General features: G+C 33.8%; 1 protein-coding gene across 7 annotated transcripts in view; it reads left to right on the top strand.

The window, feature by feature from the left end:
- Positions 1 to 26,148, top strand: part of LOC139489452 (regulatory-associated protein of mTOR-like) — a 70,574-nt gene that overhangs the window by 26,756 nt on the left and 17,670 nt on the right. For 2 of the 7 annotated variants that reach the window (XM_071275776.1, XM_071275777.1), the window contains 11 exons: positions 3,906 to 4,046; positions 4,667 to 4,826; positions 5,577 to 5,639; positions 11,219 to 11,445; positions 12,255 to 12,352; positions 17,931 to 18,060; positions 18,757 to 18,976; positions 19,434 to 19,548; positions 19,883 to 20,007; positions 23,301 to 23,408; positions 26,025 to 26,131. In XM_071275776.1, coding sequence (XP_071131877.1) covers positions 3,906 to 4,046; positions 4,667 to 4,826; positions 5,577 to 5,639; positions 11,219 to 11,445; positions 12,255 to 12,352; positions 17,931 to 18,060; positions 18,757 to 18,976; positions 19,434 to 19,548; positions 19,883 to 20,007; positions 23,301 to 23,408; positions 26,025 to 26,131 — 1,494 coding nt within the window. The remainder of the gene's footprint in view (positions 1 to 3,905; positions 4,047 to 4,666; positions 4,827 to 5,576; positions 5,640 to 11,218; positions 11,446 to 12,254; positions 12,353 to 17,930; positions 18,061 to 18,756; positions 18,977 to 19,433; positions 19,549 to 19,882; positions 20,008 to 23,300; positions 23,409 to 26,024; positions 26,132 to 26,148) is intronic. The other 5 variants (XM_071275779.1, XM_071275781.1, XM_071275782.1 and 2 more) reach the window with 3 other exon arrangements.

The following is a 26,148-nucleotide window of genomic DNA, read 5'->3' as shown; positions in this document are numbered from 1 at the left end:
AAAACATACTCAGTTGGTAGATAATTTAATGAATAACAACATGATATGTTATGTAAGCATATAACAACAATAATAGCACAATGTTGACAAACACAAGCAATAAATATTACAATGAGTTCATTGAAAAGAAGCACAGATCATAGCACAAGATTACAGTTCATTTAGTCTAATTTAAGATCTAACATTCATCAGCTTGCTGAATGCATTGTTCTGATACACATGGCGGTTACGAACGGATTGCCATTTGCGGATTGCAGGAACAGGGTCGAAGTCTTTAACATCTACACCTACTAAGCTTATTCTCATAAGTTGATCTAAAGAATCAATACCCAGACTACACCTTAGCTTTGTCTTAATAATGTTCTGCCTTGAAAAACCCCTTTCGCATTCGACACTTGAAACCGGCAAAATACGTGAAATTTCCATTAGAGAAATTGCATTAGGGAACTGGTCTTTTCTTGAAATGATGGCGGTTAACAGATCGGCAAACGAAAGTCCCTTGTAGTTATTGAAGATCAAATACTTAAGTATGCCCCATTCTACTTGTAGTTCTTCTTGGTTGATTAAATTATAATGGTCCCCGAGACACTCTAACTGTTGTTCACCGTAGCGAGGAAGGTCGGCAACACTACTCGGAAAGTTCGACGGTTCAAACACAGAGAATGCTTCAAAAATTTTGTTGTCTGGAAATCGGTCGCGAATGTTATCATGAATCAATTGGGCACATTGCACGGCTCTTTTCTTAAGATGAATGTCACGGTGGTTACGTTGAAAGGTGATAGTTTTGAAGGTGTCAGATTGTTCTGTTGATTTTAGAAATTCGGTACATAATGGTCCAAATGAAGGAAGTTCAGTTAAGTACTCGGCCTCTATTGCCATAAGAAAAGAGTCAACTAGTTTTTCACGGTGGCATAAGACAAGTCTCGTTTCTGGAGTGATTTGCTGAGCTGATTTATTTTACCAAACAGGTCGGATAAAAAGTAGAGCATGAAAAAGAACTTGTATGTTGTCATACTGTTGTGTAGAGAATTAGCCACGATGTCGGTGTCAGTCTGGTCGCCTAACATGTTTACTATGGAAACAACAGAACGGCGGAGATTGTCTAAAGCATTTCCCATAGAAAGCCAGCGGACTTTGTGAATGTCAAGCGGATTTAACAACGGATCATCTATTATGAGTTGCCATGATCGTAGTTCAGCAAGGTTTGTGGGTGAACGTTTGTAGTACGAATATACAGTGCTTACAATGCTTTCTAAAAATTTAATGTCCGGAATTTCTTTTGCCGTGTCGACACAGGCTAATGCTAGGCGGTGAGCTACGCAATGAACCTCTACTAAGTTTGGAGAAGTGTCTTTTAAAAGCTGAGATACACCTCCATGCTTTCCTATCATAACCGACGCACCGTCAGACCCCATGCCGAATATTTTAGACAAGTCTACACCAAATGACTTCAAATAGGCAATTATATGTGCAGTAATTGACACGGCGGTACCAGAAGACAAGTTCAAAAGTTTTGTATAACTAATTTTCAGTTCACCAGCTTTGAGGTATGATAAGTACAAGATTAAATGTTTTTGCGAAGCCAGATCAGTTGACTCGTCGATCATAATTCCCCTGGCGGGACTTAACTTTACATCGGACATCACCTCTTGCTCTATACTATCGGATATTATCTGAATAAATTCGGAACAGGCATTGTTCTCTTGGTATAATTTAGAAGTGATCACGGCACCATTAGATTTATTTAAATCATTTAATGACTGAAATTTGTCCATTGGTAAGTTTTCTTTAGCAATAAAGTAAGCATTACGGAACAAGGTGCACATAGCGTTGTCAGTCTTTTCATGAACTTTCTCAAATACTGATACGATTGGATTACTTTTTGAAGCTGTCTCTAATTTAAGAGCTTGAACGTGGTCATTGCTATTAGCATGTTCTACAACGGCTGACTTTCGAAAGTTTGTCGAACCAGGCTTTACAAAGTTATTTTTCAGTTTATGTTTTTGACAAATGTCACAAAACATGGCATTTAGCATACTGTCAAATCTTAACCATAAAAACAGTTGTAACCATTTTTGACTAAAGCTTCTAGCATTTTAAGCAGATTTCGAATTTTGATCGGAATCGTCACGTTTATGTTTGCCCATGATGGCAGATTTATAAAGTTCTATTTCAGACGAAGTCTTTATAAGAGTCAGAGATTGTCATGATTGGATATTATTCTTTATGATTTTAATTGTAAAAACATTTTTTTAATATGAAAACAAGAATAGAGAACGCCCCTCTTATTCATTGGACAAGTCAGCTTGGTATACACAAGCGAAGCTTTTCTTGGTGTTTTTACGATATATTTCAATTAATTTTCCCCTTCATAGTACCCCAGTATTTAACACGATGTACAGTGTCAAATAAATAATATATATCTGATATCATAATTATTCATTTATAAATATACTTATTTGAAGAATAACTTTTAAATATCAGGAAACTTTGTTAAACTGAATGCTCATTTAAAATAATATCTATAAAGCGTAATTAAATAGGATGTTGTTCCGTACACGCTTACATATTTGACCTCGTTACCTGATCACCTGTATGTACATTGTTATGCATCATTAGTTCTATTGATAAAGACAAGCTAAGGACACCTCATCAAAGGTAACAAACCTGTAATCAGTGAATGATTTATGGCTTCAATATAACTTATTGAAGGGATAATTGTTTGACAGCTTGTTGTTATTTAAATAAAAGAAAACGTGTTTTTTCTACTTTTTATTGATGTACACAAGCTAAAGACCAAGCCGTACATTTATGTATCCCGAGAATTAGACTAACTGAGACACTTCAAATAATCTTAAATTTGCTGCATCTGTTGTAATAAACCCAATTATGACCGAAATATCTTTGTGAAATAGTATGCCCAAGCGGACATGTCCAAAGCCCCAAACGGACATTTTTAATGATCGATAGTTGGTCAAAATTGAAATGACCGTTTTATGAAAAATGCCTTGAATAACAAAAAGTGGCAAACCAATTCTATATGACCGTTTGAGGCTGAGAGCAGCCGGACTTTTCATGAAAGTTTCGGTCATGACCGGAATATATGACCGTTTTGGAAGCCTTGCTTTGAACATGCTTTTTAGAGAAATTCGTCTGGTTCAATAGCGTGAATCAGCCCCTCAACTACTTTTTACATAAATACTAACTTTGGCTTCAATGCCTTGTTCCTCCTTGTCTGGAGATCTTGTTGTAGTTCCAGTTTGGCGAGCATTATCCATCCTCTCTTCACTTGTAATCTCTGGTGATAAATTTTGCCGCTTGACATGTTTATTTTTGTTACCAGGTAAGGGCCTTCAAGATAAATGTGACCTACAATATAATATGATTTGGCCTACGAGTTAAATATGACCTACAATATAATATGATTTGGCCTACAAGTTAAATATGACCTACAATATAATATGATTTGGCCTACAAGTTAAATATGACCTACAATATAATATGATTTGGCCTACGAGTTAAATATGACCTACAATATAATATGATTTGGCCTACAAGATAAATGTGACCTACAATATAATATGATTTGTCCTACAAGATAAATGTGACCTACAATATAATATGATTTGTCCTACAAGATAAATGTGACCTACAATATAATATGATTTGGCCTACAAGTTAAATGTGACCTACAATATAATATGATTTGGCCTACAAGATAAATGTGACCTACAATATAATATGATTTGTCCTACAAGATAAATGTGACCTACAATATAATATGATTTGGCCTACAAGTTAAATGTGACCTACAATATAATATGATTTGGCCTACAAGATAAATGTGACCTACAATATAATATGATTTGTCCTACAAGTTAAATATGACCTATACTATTTTACAGGTACGAGCAGCAGCAGTGTTTGCCTTGGGGACATTTATTGCCTGTAACACAGAAAGAACAGATCATGCTAACAACATAGATCTCAGTGTTGGAATGACTTTCTCTAATATAGCTCAAGATGGAAGTCCTTTAGTTAGAAAGGTTTGTTAGTAGATATAAGAAGATGTGGTATGAGTGCCAATGAGAAAACTCCCCATCCAAGTCACAATTTGTAATAGTAAACCATTATAGATCAAAGTATGGTCTTAAACAACAAGCCTTGGCTCACACCAAACAGCAAGCTATAAATGGCCCCAAAATGACTAGTCTGAAACCATTCAAACAGGAAAACCAATGATCTAATCTAAACAAGAAACACTTAGGCACCACATAAACAAAGGACCACCACTGAAATTATAGTTCCTGACTAAGGGTAGGTGCAAACAAATGCAGTGGGTTTAAATATTTTAATAGGACAACAAATGGAAGCTTTTAATGACCTTGACTGGCTATACAGCACTTGCACGGTCGGTTTTAAATAGATGCCAACCTTCACCCAACCTAAAACAAACACCACACAACATAGGTTTTCTTTTGAACTATGTAAAAGTATGAGCAGTACTGTTTCAAAAGACCATTTTCTTTATGCAAAATGTTATGTGAAATATCCTATCACAATTTTTTTGCACAATCCTACTTTGAAATAAACGTTGCAGTTCTTTTTGCAGGAATGAGCAATTACCTTTTGTATTAGTCAATAGTCAGTTTACTTTGTGTTTCAGGAATTAGTAGTTGCCTTTTCTGCCTTAGTTGCCCAGTTTGAAAGTCAGTTTACTGCAGTTGCTGCTCAGCATTTAGAGGATGAGAAGAAGAAAGATAAAGGGGCACCTGTTGTGGCTGCTGAAACTTCTGGTGGGTGGAATATTGTTACTGGGCAATCTGGTAATTATTTCCTTCACATTCCCCCTCACCAGAAAACATCACAGTTTTTTTTACTTTACTTGATGTTGTGTGAAATTAATGTTGTCAAAAGGAGGAAAGTTTGTTTAAATTGGCTGAACAGTATTATTCACATGTTTAGTTTTTACAAAAGTATGGATCATCTTAGTTTTAGAAAGACCATTGAAATTCTGGTTATCATTATTTGTCAAGGAAATGTTAGTTGATCAGCAGCTTGATATAGAAATTAGAGATAATATATATTTGTTTAAATGATGTTTTCTTGTGATTTCCTATTTCTTATCCTTTCACATAATTTGCAAGTATACAGTGACCATGATAACAGTAAATGAAATGTTCAGAATATTTTTCTATTTGAGTTTGTTAACATGTCATTTTATCATACCTCATTTCTAACATAAGACATTACTTATTAACATTCTGTATTATTTTGTAGCATAGTAAATGTGAATTCATTTTGAAATATCTGCCTAGTATGAGGCATAATTTGATATGTTACAACTTTCATTGTTTCTCAGACCCTAAAAAAACATTTACTGGTTGATATTTGCTTGCACACAAAAATGTGCTCCTCTTCATCTTTATATATCAAATACTTCCCTTAGAGATTAATTTTATTCCTTGCGATTTACAAAACAAGAACTTATGCTAGAATTATAAAATGTCTCTCCAGCACTACAGAATTATCCCGTCCCAATCCTAGCTACACATGCAATTGCCATTTTATTTCAGAACCATTTACTGGTATGAAAAAGAGTTCATCACGGAGCAGTTTTAAAGGTCTTGTAAACTCATGTAAGCCATTCACCTTCTGCTAAACCATTTTACCTGGGTTGCTATTTTAACTTCTAACTGTCAATAATTTGTGTATTACAAACCCTTGTCATTTCTTAAAGATAGAAGTAATTAGTCATGTAGAATATATATATCAACATTATACAGAGTTTAGGTATAAACTTACAAGACAACATTTAGAAGAGATAAATACTGTCAGCTGATATTTTACATATTAATTTGAAACACACCTATTGAAAGGATTTTTCTTGGCATGTGTGAATGTGTATAACTTTGTCTGTGAATGTGTTGATATTTTGTTACTTTGTGAATATGTAAATGTTTATAATTTTGTGAATTTGTAAAAAGTAAAATCACAAAAATACTGAACTCTGAGGAAAATTCAAAACGGAAAGTCCCTTATCAAAGACAAAGATGCGTGAACAAAATGTCACAAATAGGGGCACAATTACAACACAAACCCCACTAAAAACTATGGGTGATTTCAGGTGCTGCTCCACATGTGGCACCAGTCGTGTTGCTCATGTTATTACAAAGCTTGCAAATAGTCCAATTCAGTAGGTCATGTTTGTGAAAAGGGAATAGGATTGTATTTACGACATAAGGAACATATCTGATTTCATCTGTATAACAGATATTCCACAACAGTCAACCAATTTGTGATGGCGTCCGCAAAATTTTTTTTGTCGTAAAGTTTTGTTTTTAACCAACCCTCTAGATATAAGTCCTAATCAAATGGCAAAATCAAAAGCTCAAACACATCGTATGAATGGATAACAACTTTCATATTCCTGACTTGGTACAGGCATTTTTTCATGCAGAAAATGGTGGATTGAACCTGGTATTAACCTCTCACTTGTATGACAGTGGCATCAAATTCCAATTCCGTAGTAAATGTTTGTTACTTTGTGAATGTGTAAATGTTTATTAATTTATGAATGTGTAAATGTGTGTTTATTACTTTGTCTGTGTATGTGTAAATATTTATTACTTTGTCTGTGTATGTATAAATATGTATTACCTTGTCTGTGTATGTGTAAATGATTACTACTTTGTTTGTAAATGTGTAAATGTTTGTTACTTTGTCTGTGTATGTGTCCTATTGAAAGAGTCTGACCCACTGGCAACGAAATTGGGTCAATCTTTATTTGAATAGATCTTAAAAAGACCAGTTCACGTTTACATTGCACAAGCAAGTTGGATTGAGATCGATCTTATTTAATCCAGTGCGTTTACACTACAACATAAAAAGAACCAGTCTGACGTTTATTTTTCTATCTAAATATAACAAATACCTGAAAAAAGATCGATCACGATCGATCTAAGCGTTTACACCAAAAAAAAGATGGATTCAAATAAGATTGATCTTTTTAAAACCACCTCTAGAGGTAGACTTTTTAAGTCCAATTGAAGATCGATCTTACCCGTTTACACTGGACCAAAGATTGATTTTATATGTCAGTTTAAACTGGGTCTAATAAACCAATCTCATCATAGAACTGGTAACAAAAAGATATGTAAAAAACTTTTAATAGTCAATATGTATTTTTGATTTACTGTTCATGAAATATTAAAATCATATAAAACAGAAAAATTTCCCCATGCACAAAACGCTGTAGCTTAATTTTACACATATTTTGCTTGAATTTTTTGGTTTGATATATGCTTTTTAGCTCACCTGGCCCGAAGGGCCAAGTGAGCTTTTCCCATCACTTTGCGTCCGGCGTCCGTCGTCCGTCGTCCGTCGTCGTCGTCCGTCGTCGTTAACTTTTACAAAAATCTTCTCCTCTGAAACTACTGGGCCAAATTAAACCAAACTTGGCCACAATCATCATTGGGGTATCTAGTTTAAAAAATGTGTGGCGTGACCCGGCCAACCAACCAAGATGGCCGCCATGGCTAAAAATAGAACATAGGGGTAAAATGCAGTTTTTGGCTTATAACTCAAAAACCAAAGCATTTAGAGCAAATCTGACATGGGGTAAAATTGTTTATCAGGTCAAGATCTATCTGCCCTGAAATTTTCAGATGAATCGGACGACCTGTTGTTGGGTTGCTGCCCCTGAATTGGTAATTTTAAGGAAATTTTGCAGTTTTTGGTTATTATCTTGAATATTATTATAGATAGAGATAAACTGTAAACAGCAATAATGTTCAGCAAAGTAAGATTTACAAATAAGTCAACATGACCGAAAAGGTCAGTTGACCCCTTTAGGAGTTATTGCCCTTTATAGTCAATTTTTAACCATTTTTCGTAAATCTTAGTAATCTTTTACAAAAATCTTCTTCTCTGAAACTACTGGGCCAAATTAAACCATACTTGGCCACAATCACAATTGGGGTATCTAGTTTAAAAAATGTGTGGCGTGACCCGGCCAACCAACCAAGATGGCCGCCACAGCTAAAAATAGAACATAGGGGTAAAATTCAGTTTTTGGCTTATAACTCAAAAACCAAAGCATTTAGAGCAAATCTGACGGGGTAAAAATGATTATCAGGTCAAGATCTATCTGCCCTGAAATTTACAGATGAATCGGACAACCTGTTGTTGGGTTGCTGCCCCTGAATTGGTAATTTTAAGGAAATTTTGCTGTTTTTGGTTATTTATCTTGAATATTATTATAGATAGAGATAAACTGTAAACAGCAATAATGTTCAGCAAAGTAAGATTTACAAATAAGTCAACATGACTGAAATGGTCAGTTGACCCCTTTAGGAGTTATTGCCCTTTATAGTCAATTTTTAACCATTTTTTGTAAATCTTAGTAATCTATTACAAAAATCTTCTCCTCTGAAACCACTGTGCCAAATTAAACCAAACTTGGCCACAATCATCATTGGGGTATCTAGTTTAAAAAATGTGTGGCGTGACCCGGTCAACCAACCAAGATGGCCGCCACGGCTAAAAATAGAACATAGGGGTAAAATTCAGTTTTTGGCTTATAACTCAAAAATCAAAGCATTTAGAGCAAATCTGACACACAGTAAAATTGTTCATCAGGTCAAGATCTATCTGCCCTGAAATTTTCAGATGAATCGGACGACCTGTTGTTGGGTTGCTGCCCCTGAATTGGTAATTTTGAGGAAATTTTGCTGTTTTTGGTTATTATCTCGAATATTATTATAGATAGAGATAAACTGTAAACAGCAATAATGTTCAGCAAAGTAAGATTTACAAATAAGTCAACATGACTGAAATGGTCAGTTGACCCCTTTAGGAGTTATTGCCCTTTATAGTCAATTTTGAACCATTTTTCGTAAATCTTAGTTATCTTTTACAAAAATCTTCTCCTCTGAAACTACTGGGCCAAGTTCATTATAGATAGAGATAATTGTAAGCAGCAAGAATGTTCAGTAAAGTAAGATTTACAAACACATCACCATCACCAAAACACAATTTTGTCATGAATCCATCTGCGTCCTTTGTTTAATATTCACATAGACCAAGGTGAGCGACACAGGCTCTTTGGAGCCTCTAGTTAGTTTTCTAATTGATTTGACTGTTCAAATGTTTTGTTAAAACCACCTTATTGATTTTATATAAATTTAATAAATACAAACCAGGCATATCTTTTTGTCAACAGTTCATTTTTAGCTCACCTGGCCCGAAGGGCCAAGTGAGCTTTTCTCATCACTTGGCGTCCGGCGTCCGTCGTCCGTCGTCGTCCGTCGTCGTTAACTTTTACAAAATTCTTCTCCTCTGAAACTACTGGGCCAAATCAAACCAAACTTGGCCACAATCATCATTGGGGTATCTAGTTTAAAAAATGTGTGGCGTGACCCGGTCAACCAACCAAGATGGCCGCCACGGCTAAAAATAGAACATAGGGGTAAAATGCAGTTTTTGGCTTATAACTCAAAAACCAAAGCATTTAGAGCAAATCTGACATGGGGTAAAAATGTTTATCAGGTCAAGATCTATCTGCCCTGAAATTTTCAGATGAATCGGTCAATCGGTTGTTGGGTTGCTGCCCCTGAATTGGTAATTTTGAGGAAATTTTGCTGTTTTTGGTTATTATCTTGAATATTATTATAGATAGAGATAAACTGTAAACGGCAATAATGTTCAGCAAAGTAAGATCTACAAATAAGTCAACATGACCTAAATGGTCAGTTGACCCGTTTAGGAGTTATTGCCCTTTATAGTCAATTTTTAACCATTTTTCGTTAATTAAAGTAATCTTTTACAAAAATCTTCTCCTCTGAAACTACTGGGCCAAATTAATCCAAACTTGGCCACAATCATCTTTGGGGTATCTAGTTTAAAAAATGTGTGGCGTGACCTGGTCAACCAACCAAGATGGCCGCCACGGCTAAAAATAGAACAAAGGGGTAAAATGCAGTTTTTGGCTTATAACTCAAAAACCAAAGCATTTTGAGGAAATCTGACGGGATAAAAATGTTTATCAGGTCAAGATCTATCTGCCCTGAAATTTTCAGATGAATCAGTCAATCGGTTGTTGGGTTACTGCCCCTGAATTGGTAATTTTGAGGAAATTTTGCTGTTTTTGGTTATTATCTTGAATATTATTATAGATAGAGATAAACTGTAAACAGCAATAATGTTCAGCAAAGTAAGATCTACAAATAAGTCAACATGACCTAAATGGTCAATTGACCCCTTAAGGAGTTATTGCCCTTTATAGTCAATTTTTAACAATTTTCATTAATTTGGTAAATATATGTAATTTAAATTTTTACCAAATATAGTTCTCTGTTACTAATGGGCAAAGTTCATTATAGATATAATTGTAAGAAGCAAAATCGTCCAGTAAAGTAAGAACTTCAAACACATCACCATCACCAAAATACAATTTTGTCATGAATCCATTTGTGTCCTTTGTTTAATATGCACATAGACCAAGGTGAGCGACACAGGCTCTTTAGAGCCTCTAGTTTCATTGGTATTCTAGGAATTATGTAATTTTAGTAGATACTTTTCTGGTTAACAGCTTAGCATCTTATCTTTTTTCTTTTGCTTATTTTCATATTTATTTGTTTATTTTTTTTCGCTGTGATTGTTATTATTAGTGAGTATTATTTTATATAAATGTTATAAGTGAGTATTATTATTTATATTTATATCATTAGCTATTATCATTTTATAGATGATATGATTAGTATTTTCATTTAGATTTGTTAGTCTCCTGTCTGTGAATCCATTTGGGACCAAAATGTTTGTACTGTGCTAGTTGTCTGTCCTGTAAATTTCATACTTTTTTCTAAATAATAGAGAAGTTACAGATTGATTTGTAGTTTTATTGCAGTTGAATAATTTCTGCAAAAGTTGTGTCTCTTGGAAATATAAAATTGCTTGAAGATGACAATCTGTAGTTCTTTATGTAATGCTTTAATCAGTTGACTAGATATTTGTCTTACTGTTACATCATAAAAAGTATTAGATCTAGAGTTCTGCTTTATTTGAATTATACTAATATTAAAACTAAGCGGTGACGGCCATAAATGAAGACAGTTTATTTTGTGACATAAACTGTTGGTGAATTAAACTTAATTAAACAGACAGATCTCATGAAGTATGTAGCCTTATTGTATTGATTTATGTTTATTTTCTGTTTTAGCCAGCTCTAGTCATTTATTAGGCATGGCCCAGTCCAATTCTGCCACGTCAGTTGATAGTTGTTCCAGTACTGATGCCCTCAGACGGAACTCTTCCAACAGTAATCTGGGTTATGGTTGTAGTACAATCTATACCAATCTTTGGAAAACATTACTTAGTCTTACGGCAGATCCAAACCCTCAGGTTCGAGAGGTTGTCAAATATATAGTCAACTCTATTAAATTAAAGGTAGGGAACTGTTTCATAGGTTGTAGTTTGAACATTTGCTGCTGTCAATCGGGGAGGGGGGGGGGGGTTTACAATTGCAATGCATAATGAAGCCAGTTAGATGAATATTTGTTGCCATCAAATCAAAAATTAAAAAATGTTTAACTATAGTACTGTTATTCAAAGCTCTTGTATTTACTACATTGAGAGCCAAAATTAAACTTTGCTTGATTTCATCAAAAATTGAATTATTGCAGCTCTATGATATGCTAAATCTTATTGTACATTTAGATTTTTTATTTAGGGCCCTGTTTTCAAATTAGCCTATATCAAGGTTTGAAGAGTCCAAAATTAAATTTTGTTTAAATTCAACTATTTTTTTTTTATATGCTGAATCCAACCATGTTGTTCGATTTTAGATATCAGACCATACTAGGTAAATTAAGTGTCCCGTTTCAAATTTTGAAGGTCTTTGACAACATTTATTTTTAGTCAGAAACCAATATTATGTCAAAAAGTTTGAGCACAATCCAGATTCAGACAGCTTGAATCCAAACTGAGGTTGTATCAGGCAGTGTTCGGCAAAGCATTGTATTATCATTGGGAGTAATGTGAATATATGAATATCACCATTATAAGGATTCCTATCATGATATCTGATACAATATTGCAATAATTAATCCCATATTTTTGTCTATTCTTCAAATATTACAAAACAAAATGCAAATAATAATTTTGGAATTTACAGTACTAGAAAAAAGAGCAAATATTTGAACAGATCCTTGAATACAAAGATATTATAATTTAGAGAAATATTGTGATTATTTTAGGCTTCCACTTCTGCCAAACCCAAACCAGTTATCCAGAATGCGAGAGTCCCACATTCAGCACCGTCCAGTCCCTCCAATAGAGCTTCCAATCATATGGGGTAAGTCCTAATCAATACACCTCCATTCTTATCTTTCCTTCAAAGTACAATGTATTTGGCTTTAGTCCACATGATATTATGTTGTTTGTGGATAATCAAATCTATGTCGTTACATTTTTATGCCCCACCTACGATAGAAGAGGGGCATTATGTTTTCTGGTCTGTGGCTCCGTTCGTCCGTCTGTGCTTCCGTTCGTCCGTCCGTCCGTCCCGCTTCAGGTTAAAGTTTTTGGTCAATGTAGTTTTTGATGAAGCTGAAGTCCAATCAACTTGAAACTTAGTACACTTGTTGCTTATGATATGATCTTTCTAATTTTAAAGCCAAATTATACTTTTGACCCTTATTGAACGGTCCACTGAACATAGAAAATGAAAGTGGGATTTTCAGGTTAAAGTTTTTGGTCAAGGTAGTTTTTGATGAAGCTGAAGCCCAATCAACTTGAAACTTAGTACACTTGTTGCTTATGATATGATCTTTCTAATTGTAATGCCAAATTAGACTTTTGACCCCAATTTCACGGTCCACTGAACATAGAAAATGAAAGTGGGATTTTCAGGTTTAAGTTTTTGGTCAAGGTAGTTTTTGATGAAGCTGAAGTCCAATCAACTTGAAACTTAGTACACTTGTTGCTTATGATATGATCTTTCTAATTTTATGACAAATTAGACTTTTGACCCTAATTTCACGGTCCACTTAAAATAGAAAATGAAAGTGGGAGTTTCAGGTTAAAGTTTTTGGTCAAGGTAGTTTTTGATGAAATTGAAGTCCAATCAACTTGAAACTTAATACACATGTTCCCTATAGTATAATCTTTCTTATTTTAATGCCAAATTAGATATTTACCCAATTTCACGGTCCATGGAATATGGAAAATAATAGTGCGAGTGGGGCATCCGTGTACTTTGGACACATTCTTGTTTAGAATAGAAAAATAAATCATTTCTGTGAACAGAGATACATGTACAATGTAGTTTATGTTCTATGTAATCAAAAGGATTTAATATCCTGTTATTATACCCCCGCTTTAAAAAAGAGGGGGTATACTGTTTTAATTCTGTCTGTCCATCCATCCTTCCATCAGTCCGTCAGTCAATCCATCCCATGAAAATTTTTCGTCGCATTTTTTTCTCAGGAACTACAATACAAGGATTTCTGAAATTTGGTTTCAGGGTTTATATAAGTCAGCTATACCATGTGATGCGTTTTCAGAGTCACAACTTCCTGTTTACCGAACACTTGCATATTTTTACACTATTAATATAATCCACTTGCGACAGGGGTATCATGAGTGAGCTACTGCTCACAGTTGTGAGTTTTACTTGGTTTTTTTTAACCCCTGCATGTTTTTTAGTTTGTTACTGTTTATCATATTAACATCAACTTTAATCTTATAGACCAGGGCCGTAGGAAGGTTTTGTCAAGAGGGGGTGCAAAGGGTGTGGGTGTGGGAGGGGGACTCCCCTCCTACAGCTTAGATTTTTTTTGAAAATGGGTAAGCCAATTTCAGGGTTTAATGTGTTCTCAGAACGTTAAATACATGATTATCCATACTCTTCCAATAAGCTTTTAAACGGTTAATAGGGAGATATTTAATTGAAGAAAGCGTATAAACCATTGATCGCACTAGTACTGAAGGTACTTTTTATTTCAACATATTAAATCAATATAACAGTGGTACCTTTCAAAGTTAACATTACAATTTCATATATATGATAAAAAAAAATGGATTGCACACATCACTTTTGTTCCGTAATTATTTCGTATGGAACGCATTGACTGCCTTATGTTAATGATCAGCATTATATGCAGTGCTCACACCATTATATCAAATTGTACACAAGAAACTAAAATTATAATAATATAAGAAAAACAAAGACCAGAGGCTCCTGACTTGGGACAGGCGCAAAAATGCGGCGTAGTCCGAATTATATTCTCAAAAGAATTTAAATTCACAAACTAGTTATTTTGCACCAAACATTAATAACTGTTTAAATTTGTTTGCTGGGAATTACCGTAATTTACAAATTATGGATTCGGTAATTTCCGCTAAAAAACGATGTTTACCGAATGATCTCATCATACATCAATCTCATCATACAACAATCTCATCATACAACAAAAAACGTATACTGTTGTGAGCACTTCATATAATGTTGTGATCACTTCATATAATGTTGTGATCACTTCATATAATGTTGTGACCACTGCATATAATGTTTTGACCACTTCATATAATGCTTTGAACACTGCATATAATGTTGGGAGCACTTAATATAATGTTGTGAGCACATAATATAATGTTGTGAGCACTTAATATAATGTTGCGAGCACTTAATATAATGATGTGAGCACTGCATATAATGGTGTGAGCACTTAATATAATGTTGTGAGCCCTTAATATAATGTTGTGAGCACTTAATATAATGGTGTGAGCACTGCATATAATGTTGTGAGCACTTAATATAATGTTGTGAGCACTTAATATAATGGTGTGAGCACTGCATATAATGGTGTGAGCACTTAATATAATGTTGTGAGCACTTAATATAATGTTGTGACCACTGCATATAATGTTTTGACCACTTCATATAATGCTTTGACCACTGCATATAATGTTGGGAGCACTTAATATAATGTTGTGAGCACATAATATAATGTTGTGAGCACTTAATATAATGTTGCGAGCACTTAATATAATGATGTGAGCACTGCATATAATGGTGTGAGCACTTAATATAATGTTGTGAGCCCTTAATATAATGTTGTGAGCACTTAATATAATGGTGTGAGCACTGCATATAATGTTGTGAGCACTTAATATAATGTTGTGAGCACTTAATATAATGGTGTGAGCACTGCATATAATGGTGTGAGCACTTAATATAATGTTGTGAGCACTTAATATAATGGTGTGAGCACTGCATATAATGGTGTGAGCACTTAATATAATGTTGTGAGCACTTAATATAATGTTGTGAGCACTTAATATAATGGTGTGAGCACTGCATATAATGCTGATCATTAACATAAGGCAGTCATGGCGTTTCGGATAAAATATATAATTCTTATATAAACATAAACCTACTGGCATTTTATCATGATCTATTTAGAGATTTTAAAGACAACATGGCTTCATGTCTTTCAAGTTTACTTTTATTATGAACACATAATGTGTTCATAATAAAAGTAAACGTAATAAGACGAATTCCATGAATGACGTACGTGTATCTTATTACAATATGATGGATTATAAAAAAAAACAAGCAGCTTAATAAGCATCTATTAAAATCCTTAAAAAAAACAGTTGATTCTCTCTGAAAATTTCTCAATTTAAGATTTTATCCTATGATAAGCTTGGCTAGGGGCGATTCTAATCCTACAAATCTCATTTAAACACCATCATCGGTTGCATTTACATGCGCCTGTCCCAAGTCAGGAGTATTTTGGTCATTGGCGAAGCATTTAATTTTTAATTTTTATAAGCTTTGGAAGAGGAATACCAACGATACAAGTTCTAAGTGTTTTTAATAAGAATTTAGGAAATTATGCTGTGCTTTAAGGTTAAAGATTACCCTTTTGGGTTTTACAGTTATTGTTTTATTTGACATACAGAGCTGTAAGTAATAGTTCCTGCTCTTTTGAAAAGTAGTTTACGTTGCCAGTTCTAACTTACTTTTTTGTGTTACATTTAGTGGATAGGGGATTGTGACTGTCTTCGTGTCATATTGGGTCTTTTTTCATAAAACCAACACGTGCTATGTGATAGAAAAAAGATTAAGCTACTAAATTGTATGACAATGTCACATCTATTATATATTTAACCCTAACGAGAATACGGCGTGTTGGTGTATTTATTGACGCATTACTTAAAATTTCCAACATATGTTTTAACATGTTCCAACATGTTGAATGAAAAAAAATATCATTTACATTGTACCAATAACCTTTAGCAGTCGTAATTTAGACCAAACTGTAGGAAAATATTCCTTCTTTAAAATAAAATATCATTTTCTCGCTTTGTTCTTTCTGCTTTCCAATATACAAAATAAATCGTTTTACACTCCCAAATTGAAAGACATGTTTTGACGGAATGTTGAAATTAAAAACTGAAATTTCGAAAAATCGTAGAAAATTCAGAAATGTTACCAGAAACTAGAAAAAAAGTGCTTAATGCTAGTATAAGGTTTCAGCTTCATAATGATATCAACTATTTTAGTTTGAACTTCGTAGTTTTAAGAAAAAAAATCATAACACTGTATTTTTTGTTTTGCAATCCGGATGGAACTCAATCAAGGTTCAAGACCGAGGTCTATACTGATAAAAATTTGCATGATGAATATTACAAACATATGTTCGATGAGCCATTAAAATGATTCCTAAGTCCTTGCCGTCTCACGGAATAGTCGTTTATTCTTGATTTTGGGCTTCTCTCTCCTTTATATCTTCTCAAGCAAGATGACCCCGTGAATTTAAAAGATCGATCTATATGACAGGAAATGGACCTCCGTCATGATTCTTTATATAACGAGTCAGACATGGATTATAGCTCTACGGGTGCTCTGCGAATATCCCGATTGATATCGAGCCGCGTTTCCATTCCTTTTAAATATACAATTCCTTGACCCCAATAAACAATTTTGAGATTAGGAGAATCTTTACTACAAGACTACCATACGTACTTCTTTTCATAGATTGAAAATATGAGTTGGTAGATCTAATGTAATTTGCCAATTTTATAGATAATGAAATTGAGAATGGAAATGGGGAATGTGTCAAAGAAACAACAACCCGACCATAGAACAGAGTTCAACAGACTACAGTAGAAGGCCAACCATGATAGGTCTTCAATACAGCGAGAAATTCCCGCAACCGGAAGCGTTCTTCAGCTGGTCCCTAAACAAATCACGAAATATATATGCTAGTCAGTCAGTAATAATGAAAGTCATACTAATGATGATCTCTCAAACTGTATCAGAGGTGTCCTATTCTGTGACAGAAAAACCACGGTAACCCGTCAGCGTGGAGGACAACTGCTCATCCGTGCCTGAAAATTCTTCTAATATTTTTTTTTTTTTTTTTTTAAAAGAGGGGGTGCGACCGCACCCGACGCACCTCCCCTTCCGACGGCCTTGTAGACACATGTTCATAAATTGTGAGAAGAACTTTTAAGATTTCTATGCTACTAAAGGAAGAGACCTATTTTACTGAGCCGCATCTCCTCTGAAAACATACAAATTGGGAAATATTTGTGATATGATGTGTAAATGTAGCGTTTTGTTCATCTTAAATTTGTCTTTGAAACAATATTTTCCCACAGAATACACCCATTTTTGAGAAAATGACCCAGTTCAGAACTGTGATCGATATGTATGTTATACGGTTTTGCACAGCTCAGTCAACGTACTGCCTGTGAAATTTAAAAACTCTTTGTTTCAACACTAGCCCAATTATACCATGATTTCGTGAGCATCTTTTAGTACATTGTAATTATAATTTTGACTTCAATTTCATAATTTACTTGACAAGGATAGTGTTAGTTGCTGTCCTAATGACACATATTTTTGTTTTTTTCTTCAGTACACCCCCCAATAATGGTCTAGATGAGAACATAGGGATCAAGAGAGATTTCTCTTCACCAGGAATGCAATATTCTTACTCCGCTCAGTTCTCGCGCAGCAGAAAACTGTTTGACAAAGGTCCAAATGGGGTAAGTATAATCTGTTATATACATGGTGTTTATGTAGTGGTCACTGAACCATGTACTGTTGACAAATTTGACTGCATATTTCTTTAAATAAGTTAACAAATATATTTTTGATTGTGTGAGTCTCTGTCTGCTATAATTTTACCCCCACTCCAAAGAAGGGTTTTCTATTTTACCCCCACTCCAAAGAAGGGTTTTCTATTTTACCCCCACTCCAAAGAAGGGTTTTCTATTTTACCCCCACTCCAAAGAAGGGTTTTCTATTTTACCCCCACTCCAAAGAAGGGTTTTCTATTTTACCCCTGTCTGTCCATCTATATGTCAGTCTGCCTCATGAAATTCTGTTGCATTTTCCTGAAATATGTTGTCAGTCTACATGTGAACATGCTAAACAGTTGAATGTAGTTTCAGGAATCCTCAGCTTACTGTTGACTGTTGAAAATTGTTATCATACTTTATGTGAGCATGGTATACCATGTGTTTTCAGATCCATTCCTTATCAACTATAACCTATAACTATAGGAACCTATAACAGGTATACCAGATGATTATAAGAATCTGTTATTGGAATTGTTATTTACATTGTTTATCAATATATATAAGTTCGTTTATTTTCTTTAGATTGACGAACCTATTATACCAGAAGATTCTTTAATAGAATCCTATATGATTATTTATAAGTTCCATTATTTTATTTAGATGGACGAACCTATAATACCTGAAGATACCAAGAATCCTTTGCAGTTTTCCATATCTTCTACCGAGTTCTTTCAGTGGTGTTGTAAGAGGTTTGCCGAACCTGTGATGAGGTTGTCAGAAGAGAAGGATCCAGAGAGTTTATCTCATCACGATAGAGATTTCAAGTTTAGAAGGAACTGTTTAATACGAGATGAAGCCAAAGATGAACAGATTAAAGCAGGTATATATTTTAGTGACAACTTTTCTTTTTCCTTAAAATAAGTGATAAAGCCTCAAGATTAAATTCTTTAGAAAATGGTTTAGGTTTAAGTCTCTCAATGTGAAATATTCATGCAATCAAGATCAAATTTAATGCATGAATGAAATAAGGTGTAAACTATACAAAATATATATTGAATTGTGTTGAAAGGGTGGCACAATTTTTATTTGAGGTTTATTGAACAAAATTATATGTAAATGTAAAAAGTAATCATGTAAGGTTTAAATTAGTTACAAATGAAGATGGTCATGTTTAGTGATTTCTTGTACCTAAAATGTAACTCATCTATCATTTACTTACAAACTAACCACTCGATAAAGATTGTATATACATATGGACATTATTTATAAGCCAACAGAATTTGAGAGAGTTGGTAAATGATTGATGGTAATGAGTTATCTCCCTTTAATATTTTCAGGTTTTAATAGACTTGATGATCAGGTGTTTGTAAATAAAAACCAAGGAATTCCAACTGTGATCAAGTTTCATCCTTATGAGTCCTACATAGCAGTAGCTGATAAAGAGAGTATCAGGTAAATGTATATATTGTAATTATTTATAGAAAGATTAATGGGTTAGCTCCCTTTGTTAGGACATCCTAGGTAAGTAGATATAAACCTAAGAGAAAGACTCATTCTATATTTCCTTTGTCCTAAAGGCAAGACATTCAGATGACACACCATAATGCACATTATTTATAACATCTCCTTGAAACCCAGTGACAGTCAGAAATAAACTGGACTTCAAGGATCTTTAGGTCCCTCATGGTAAAAAATGTGTACATGTATATTGCCAGGAGATCCCCTCTAGCTCATCTGTATCTGTAGTTTGTAAAAGTAAATTGTAACCGGTGCGATTGTTTTTCAGCTTTTGGGATTGGGAACAAGGCACAAAGATGGGTAGTATACAGAACGAGAATATAAAATCCTCTAGGATATCCACAATGGAATTTGTTAATCCACATGACAATACACTCCTTCTATGTGGATCTGGTGAGTATAAGTACAGGTACACTTATTTTATCGTAATAGGATAATTTATCGCAGCTATAGATTTGTTTTCATTTAACCATGGGTAGGGCATTTATAATCGATTATTTTATCCTGAGTGTTATCAAATTTGGTAATTTTGCTAACTGTGAAAGCCCTATACATACGAAACTGTTTGGCTGTTCCATTTTACCCAATTATTAGGCTTAAAGTAAAATATTGTTTGTTTGCCCTTTTCCAACCCTATTTTTTGAAACAGGGTAGGTATGTAGGTAAAAAAAAAAATTTTCTTTCCCAAAAAATAACTTGGCTCGGTACATTTTTTGTCATGGGTAGGCAGGTAGGTATAATATTTTGTTTTATAGATACAAAATCTGCATGATATCATTTTTGTCTGTATTGCTCTTGTTTAAGTATGATTTTACTGATCATTACTATTATTAAAGTTTCTCGGACTATTCGTATAATAGTCCCAGGAAGTTATGAAAAACAAATTCAAATATCAAAATATAGGGCTGTGTCGCATATTTTCAACGTTTATATGCCTGAAACTTTTAAGAGTTTTAACTTGCACTAATTATCTGTACCTTGTACGCTTAACTTGACCTAAAGGTTTATTCATATCTCCCTAGCATGGTTTGTGAAACAGCTGTACAATGTGCAATCTATAGCATGTTTTTTATTCCGACATTCTACCAATTTTATCAAAATTTGAACTTATAAGAGATGATATCTGTGAAATAAACAGGATATTTGATTAGAACATAAAGCCACTGCCTGGCAGTGCATTTCCCACATCATCATCATGCAACCAGTTGGAAGAGTTAAAACTAGGCATTTGTCTTATTTTACTTACAAACCTAGAGACTTGAGTTTTTAAATTATGTGTGTCCCAGTGTTTCCACTAAAAATCTACAAGACTTGAAACTCAATTGTCAAGTATTTTACATCGCATTTATAAATAGTCTGTAAGGAAAACTTGATGATTTTACTTCCAATTATTCTCCGATTTACAGGACTTTGGTTCATGTCAGATTTCAATCAAATGCTTTGAATCACTAAATGCAAGTTTTCATGCCAAACGCTCATGTGACATCGAACCGACTAAACCTTATACGTGGAAGATAAAACTCGAGGATTCCGGAAAAAAAGTTTGAGCGGGAAATACAAATATAAGATTTTCGGTAGGAAGGAAAAAAAATTAAAAATAAAATATTGCTGGTAAATACAAATAAAAGATTTTCAGTCGGAACGAATTAATAGGGTCGGTCGGTAAAGGGCAAACAAACAATATTTTAATTTAAGCCTTAACCCTTAGACTGCTACGCGCAACTATTGTCGTTCCGATAAGACAGTCCGCTACTGCTACTCGCGACTATAGTCGTTTTCCGTACTCGTTTGTTTACACAGTTACCATGGAATGGGCGGAGTCAATATTCATGAGATTGCGGCAGTTTCGACTTGTATGGATTCTGATTGGCTTAAAATCTGCGTTCTTTCGAGTGTCTCTTGACTTTTAATCAGGTATAAGCGATAAACCGAAAGTGAAAGTTTTTGATGAAAAAAGTGACAAAATGGCGGACATTGTTTGGAGAAATGGCCAACACGTTCAGAAGTATTTCAATGATAACGATTTAACAGCGGCGGACGATTAAAAGGATTTGGACGAGAACCGAAGATATAATAGACAGAAATGGAAGTATTCTATCAAAACTGCAAACAGAAGACTTTTAAAGCGAGAATTACGGGGATTCCCAGACATTGTTCAAAATGGATGACATGAAACAGGATTTGCGATGTTTATCATTTCGCCTTTCAAATGTGAATCAATATTGACTAACATCGATAGACCCGAACTTTAAGTTTGTCAAGATTATATATTGATGAAAGCTTTAAAAATGAGCTTGTCGTGTAAATATATTTGTACATGGAAGTAAAAGTCGGCGCAGTGAAAGTTGGAGGAAAATACCGGAAAATATTTGCATAAAAAAGGCAGTTGGTCTGAGAAGAAACTTTTATTTTTTGATAATCACAATGGAACTTAGTTCTTAAAAGAGATTTTAAACTATATTGGTTCAATTCTGAAGTCATGGATACTTTTACATTGATGAATCGTTTAATAAAACATGAAAAAATAAGTTTACCTTTGTTTACCTATTTTCGCACCTGTACAGGTAAAACATGACCAGAGACTCACACAAAAATAAAATAAATTAAAAATACAGAATCTAACAATACTTTTTTATATAACTTTTATTGATGAATATTCAATATTTACAAAGATACAGCAATTGTAAGTGAACATGTTTATTTCATCAGTGATTAAAATTTTACTCAGCATTACACAAAAATACAATAGAAATCAATGCAGCAGTCTAAGGGTTAAAATACTAGTAAAATTATATAATTCAATGATTAATTTTTTTTAAAACATTTTTCACTTATATATTTTGGAGTTTAGTATGACGTCCATTATCACTGAATTAGTATATATATTTGTTTAGGGGCCAGCTGAAGGACACTTCCGGGTGAGGGAATTTCTCACTGCATTGGCTGCATTGAAGACCTATTGATGGGGTTTGGCTGTTGTCTGTTCTATGGTCGGGTTGTTGTCTCTTTGACACTTTCCCCATTTCCATTCTCAATTTCATTTCTTCCAATGTAATTTTGTTCATTCTGAGGTGTACAAGAAACTTTAAAACTCCTGGCATTTACATTTAATTTTTTGATTAGGGAAACAAATTTGTGAAGTCACCTTGTTTCGTTGCCATGCCAAGACAATAATACCATTTCGCGGAATTATCATTTTATGACATTTAACCATGAAAAATAAATTGAATTATATGTACTGATTTGTTTATTTTGCTGTAGAATAGAGATAAATATATTGTATCTGAATCTTGGCCTTCGTAAAGTGGTGATTTTGATGTAAAAAATTAAGAATATCTGGCAGTACAAAAAAGTTGGTTGTAACGCGGAACAGCCGTTTTTGTGTATTACTGTGATTGCACTAAAGGGAGATATATTGTGATTATACTGGTTGACGATAATAGGTCGTCATATTAGAATTTAGGATAATTTTAGCCATAAAGGTATAATATGGTTTCATTTTACCATATTATTTGAATTGGGATATATTAGATCATTGTGTATTTAAAATTTTAAGTCTTTAATGTAAGATATATAGACACAAGATCTGAGGTACTTTCTTTTTTAAAGTGTATACATTGAGTATTTTTAAAAAACAAATCAAATATTGTACATGTTTAAGTCATGAATGATATTTTATATTAAAGATGATGGTGCAGTCAGGATTTGGAGAAATTGTCTTTCAGAAAACTCAGATAGCAAAGAATTAGTGACTGCCTTCCAAGCAATTACCGAACCTATTCCTTTAACTAAAGGTAGGTTTACAAACCATGACATGTCTTAACACTTCAACTTGAGGTATTAAAAGCTTACTAATTATACCCCAGCTTTAAAATTATACCCCCGCTTTAAAAAAGGGGGGGTATACTGTTTTACCTCTGTCTGTCAGTCCGTCCGTCCGTCAGTCCGTCCATCAGTCCGTCCGTCAGTCCGTCCGTCCGTCCGTCAGTCAGTCCGTCCCATGAAACTTTCGTCACATTTTTCTCAGGAACTACACATCCACCCTTTCTGTAATTTGGTATCAACATTTATATATGTCAGCCATACCGTGTGATGCGTTTTCAGATTCATCACTTGACAACTTCCTGTTTACCGAACACTTGTCTGATTTTACACATGATAGCCAAGTTGAAAATTTTCGTCACATTTTTCTCAGGAACTACAATACAAGGATTTCTGAAATTTGGTTTCAGGATTTATATAAGTCAGCTATACCGTGTGATGCGTTTTCAGATTCATCACTCAACAAGTTCCTGTTTACCGAACACTTGTATGTAAAATACACATGATAGCCAAGTTGAAAATTTTCGTCACATTTTTCTCAGGAACTACAATACAAGAATTTCTGAAATTTGGTTTCAGGATTTATATAAGTCATACCGTGTGATGCGTTTTCAGATTCATCACTCGACTACTTCCTGTTTACCGAACACTTGTATGATTTTACACATGATAACCAAGTTAAAAATTTTCGTCACATTTTTCTCAGGAACTACAATACAAGGATTTCTGAAATTTGGTTTCAGGATTTTTATAAGTCAGCTATACCGTGTGATGCGTTTTCAGATTCATCACTCGACAACTTCCTGTTTACCGAACACATATTTTTACACTATTGATATTATCCACTTGCGGCGGGGGTATCATCAGTGAGCAGTAGCTCGCAGTTTCACTTGTTCTATATATATCTCTTCATAATAACTGTAGATTGGTCTATATATCATATGGTATTATTAGTTATCTTGGTGTAATCAGGGGTGTACAGAATTTTACACCGTTGTTGAAAATTCATACACCCTGAGGCGCAGCCGAATGGGTGTATGAATTTTCAACAACGGTGTAAAATTCCGTACACCCTTGATTACACCAAGATAACGAATTTATTTCTTATGAACTATACCTTTACTCATTTTGAAACCAGGATGTAAAATTGTAAAAATGGTAATGAAAAATATCCAGCGTAATATTTTTTCAATGTCCATGTTGCTGCACATTGTCAAATACTTTTTTACTCTATTATTGGAAAAATTCAGAAAATTTTTGTGTTCACAAAATTTTTTTTGAGTTAACAAAAAAACAAAAAAACTAAATATTTTTTAAAAATTAAAAAAAATTTTTTTTTTTAATTTCTTTATTTTTTTTTTTAATTTCTTTTATTTTTTTTTAGCATGTTCTATAATTATTTTTTTTTCTAAATTTTATATTTTTTCTTTATTTTGGAAATTTTTTTTTTTTTTATTTTTTTGGCAAAATTTCATTTTTTTTTTTTAAATTTTGGCAAATTTTATTTATCCCCGGGTGAACAAGGGTGGGGTGTTATTTACCCCGGGGTTGTCAACCAATCAGATTGCAGTATTTTTGCTGCATAAGAAATAATATTAGTTACATAGTGTGCTAGTGACCTAATATGGTATATATGGGGTCAGTAAATTCCATATGGGATGAGAGCGAAGCGCGAATCCCCATATGGAATTTACTGACCCCATATATACCGTATTACGTCACTAGCACACTATGTAACAAATTTATCTTACCGACCATCTTAACGTGTAAAATTTAGACTAGTGACCTATCAAAATGAGCAAGTCTTCAATACAGTTAGCATTAACATGATTTAGAAACTACTTGCTTTGATCCTACAAAAACAGATGCCAACAATGACAACTTGTTAGATTTAAATGTGTTTTATGAATTTATTTCACTTTATCATCACTTTCTTCTTCTGTCGAAACCTTAAAGATTTTTTCTCAGTACTGTTTTGTTTTTCTGAAGGGACGAAACACCACTACTAACCGTGTATGAAATAAGCCCCTCCTCCTCATAACCTTATATGGAATATAAAGGGACGTAACTCCACTACTAACCGTGTATGAAATAAGCCCCGCCTCTCAACTAACCTAATATTAAATATACACAGTTTCCACGAGGACGCTTTTAACCAATCATATTCCTAGAAATGTATATATACATAGATATTTGTCATAACATAGAACCACACATAGATATTTGTCATAACATAGAACCACACATAGATATAAGATAAATATATATATCTTATTCATAACAGTTGCATTAATATGTTTATTAAATGGGCCAAGAAGTTATTTTGTAGTCCTTTATTAAGAACAGTAAGTTCTCATCAGATTAGTATTAAGCACTTGTTCACTGTTTACTCTAATGAGGGGCGTAAAAGGGGGAGGGGTATCTGCACGGAAGAACACGAAATAAAATTGCCATTTCACGATAAACAACTAATTAAAATTTTCTTGCACATTGATCTTTTTACCGATTTCATGAAACACAAAGCGAAATAAAAATGGAAAAACATGTTGCACAAAAATAACCCTTTACCACCCTCTGTTATGTTATAGGATCTGGGTTAGTGATAGATTGGGAACAAGAATCAGGGAGATTATTAGCATCTGGTGATGTCCGTTATATAAGAGTATGGGATTCTGTTACAGAACTCAAATTACAGGTAAGACCACAAACAAA

Source organism: Mytilus edulis, chromosome 9, assembly GCF_963676685.1.
Source record: "Mytilus edulis chromosome 9, xbMytEdul2.2, whole genome shotgun sequence".
Classification (NCBI taxonomy): Eukaryota; Metazoa; Mollusca; class Bivalvia; order Mytilida; family Mytilidae; genus Mytilus; species Mytilus edulis.
The sequence above is the reverse complement of the archived record's forward strand: the minus strand, read 5'-3'. Positions and strand labels throughout refer to the sequence as shown.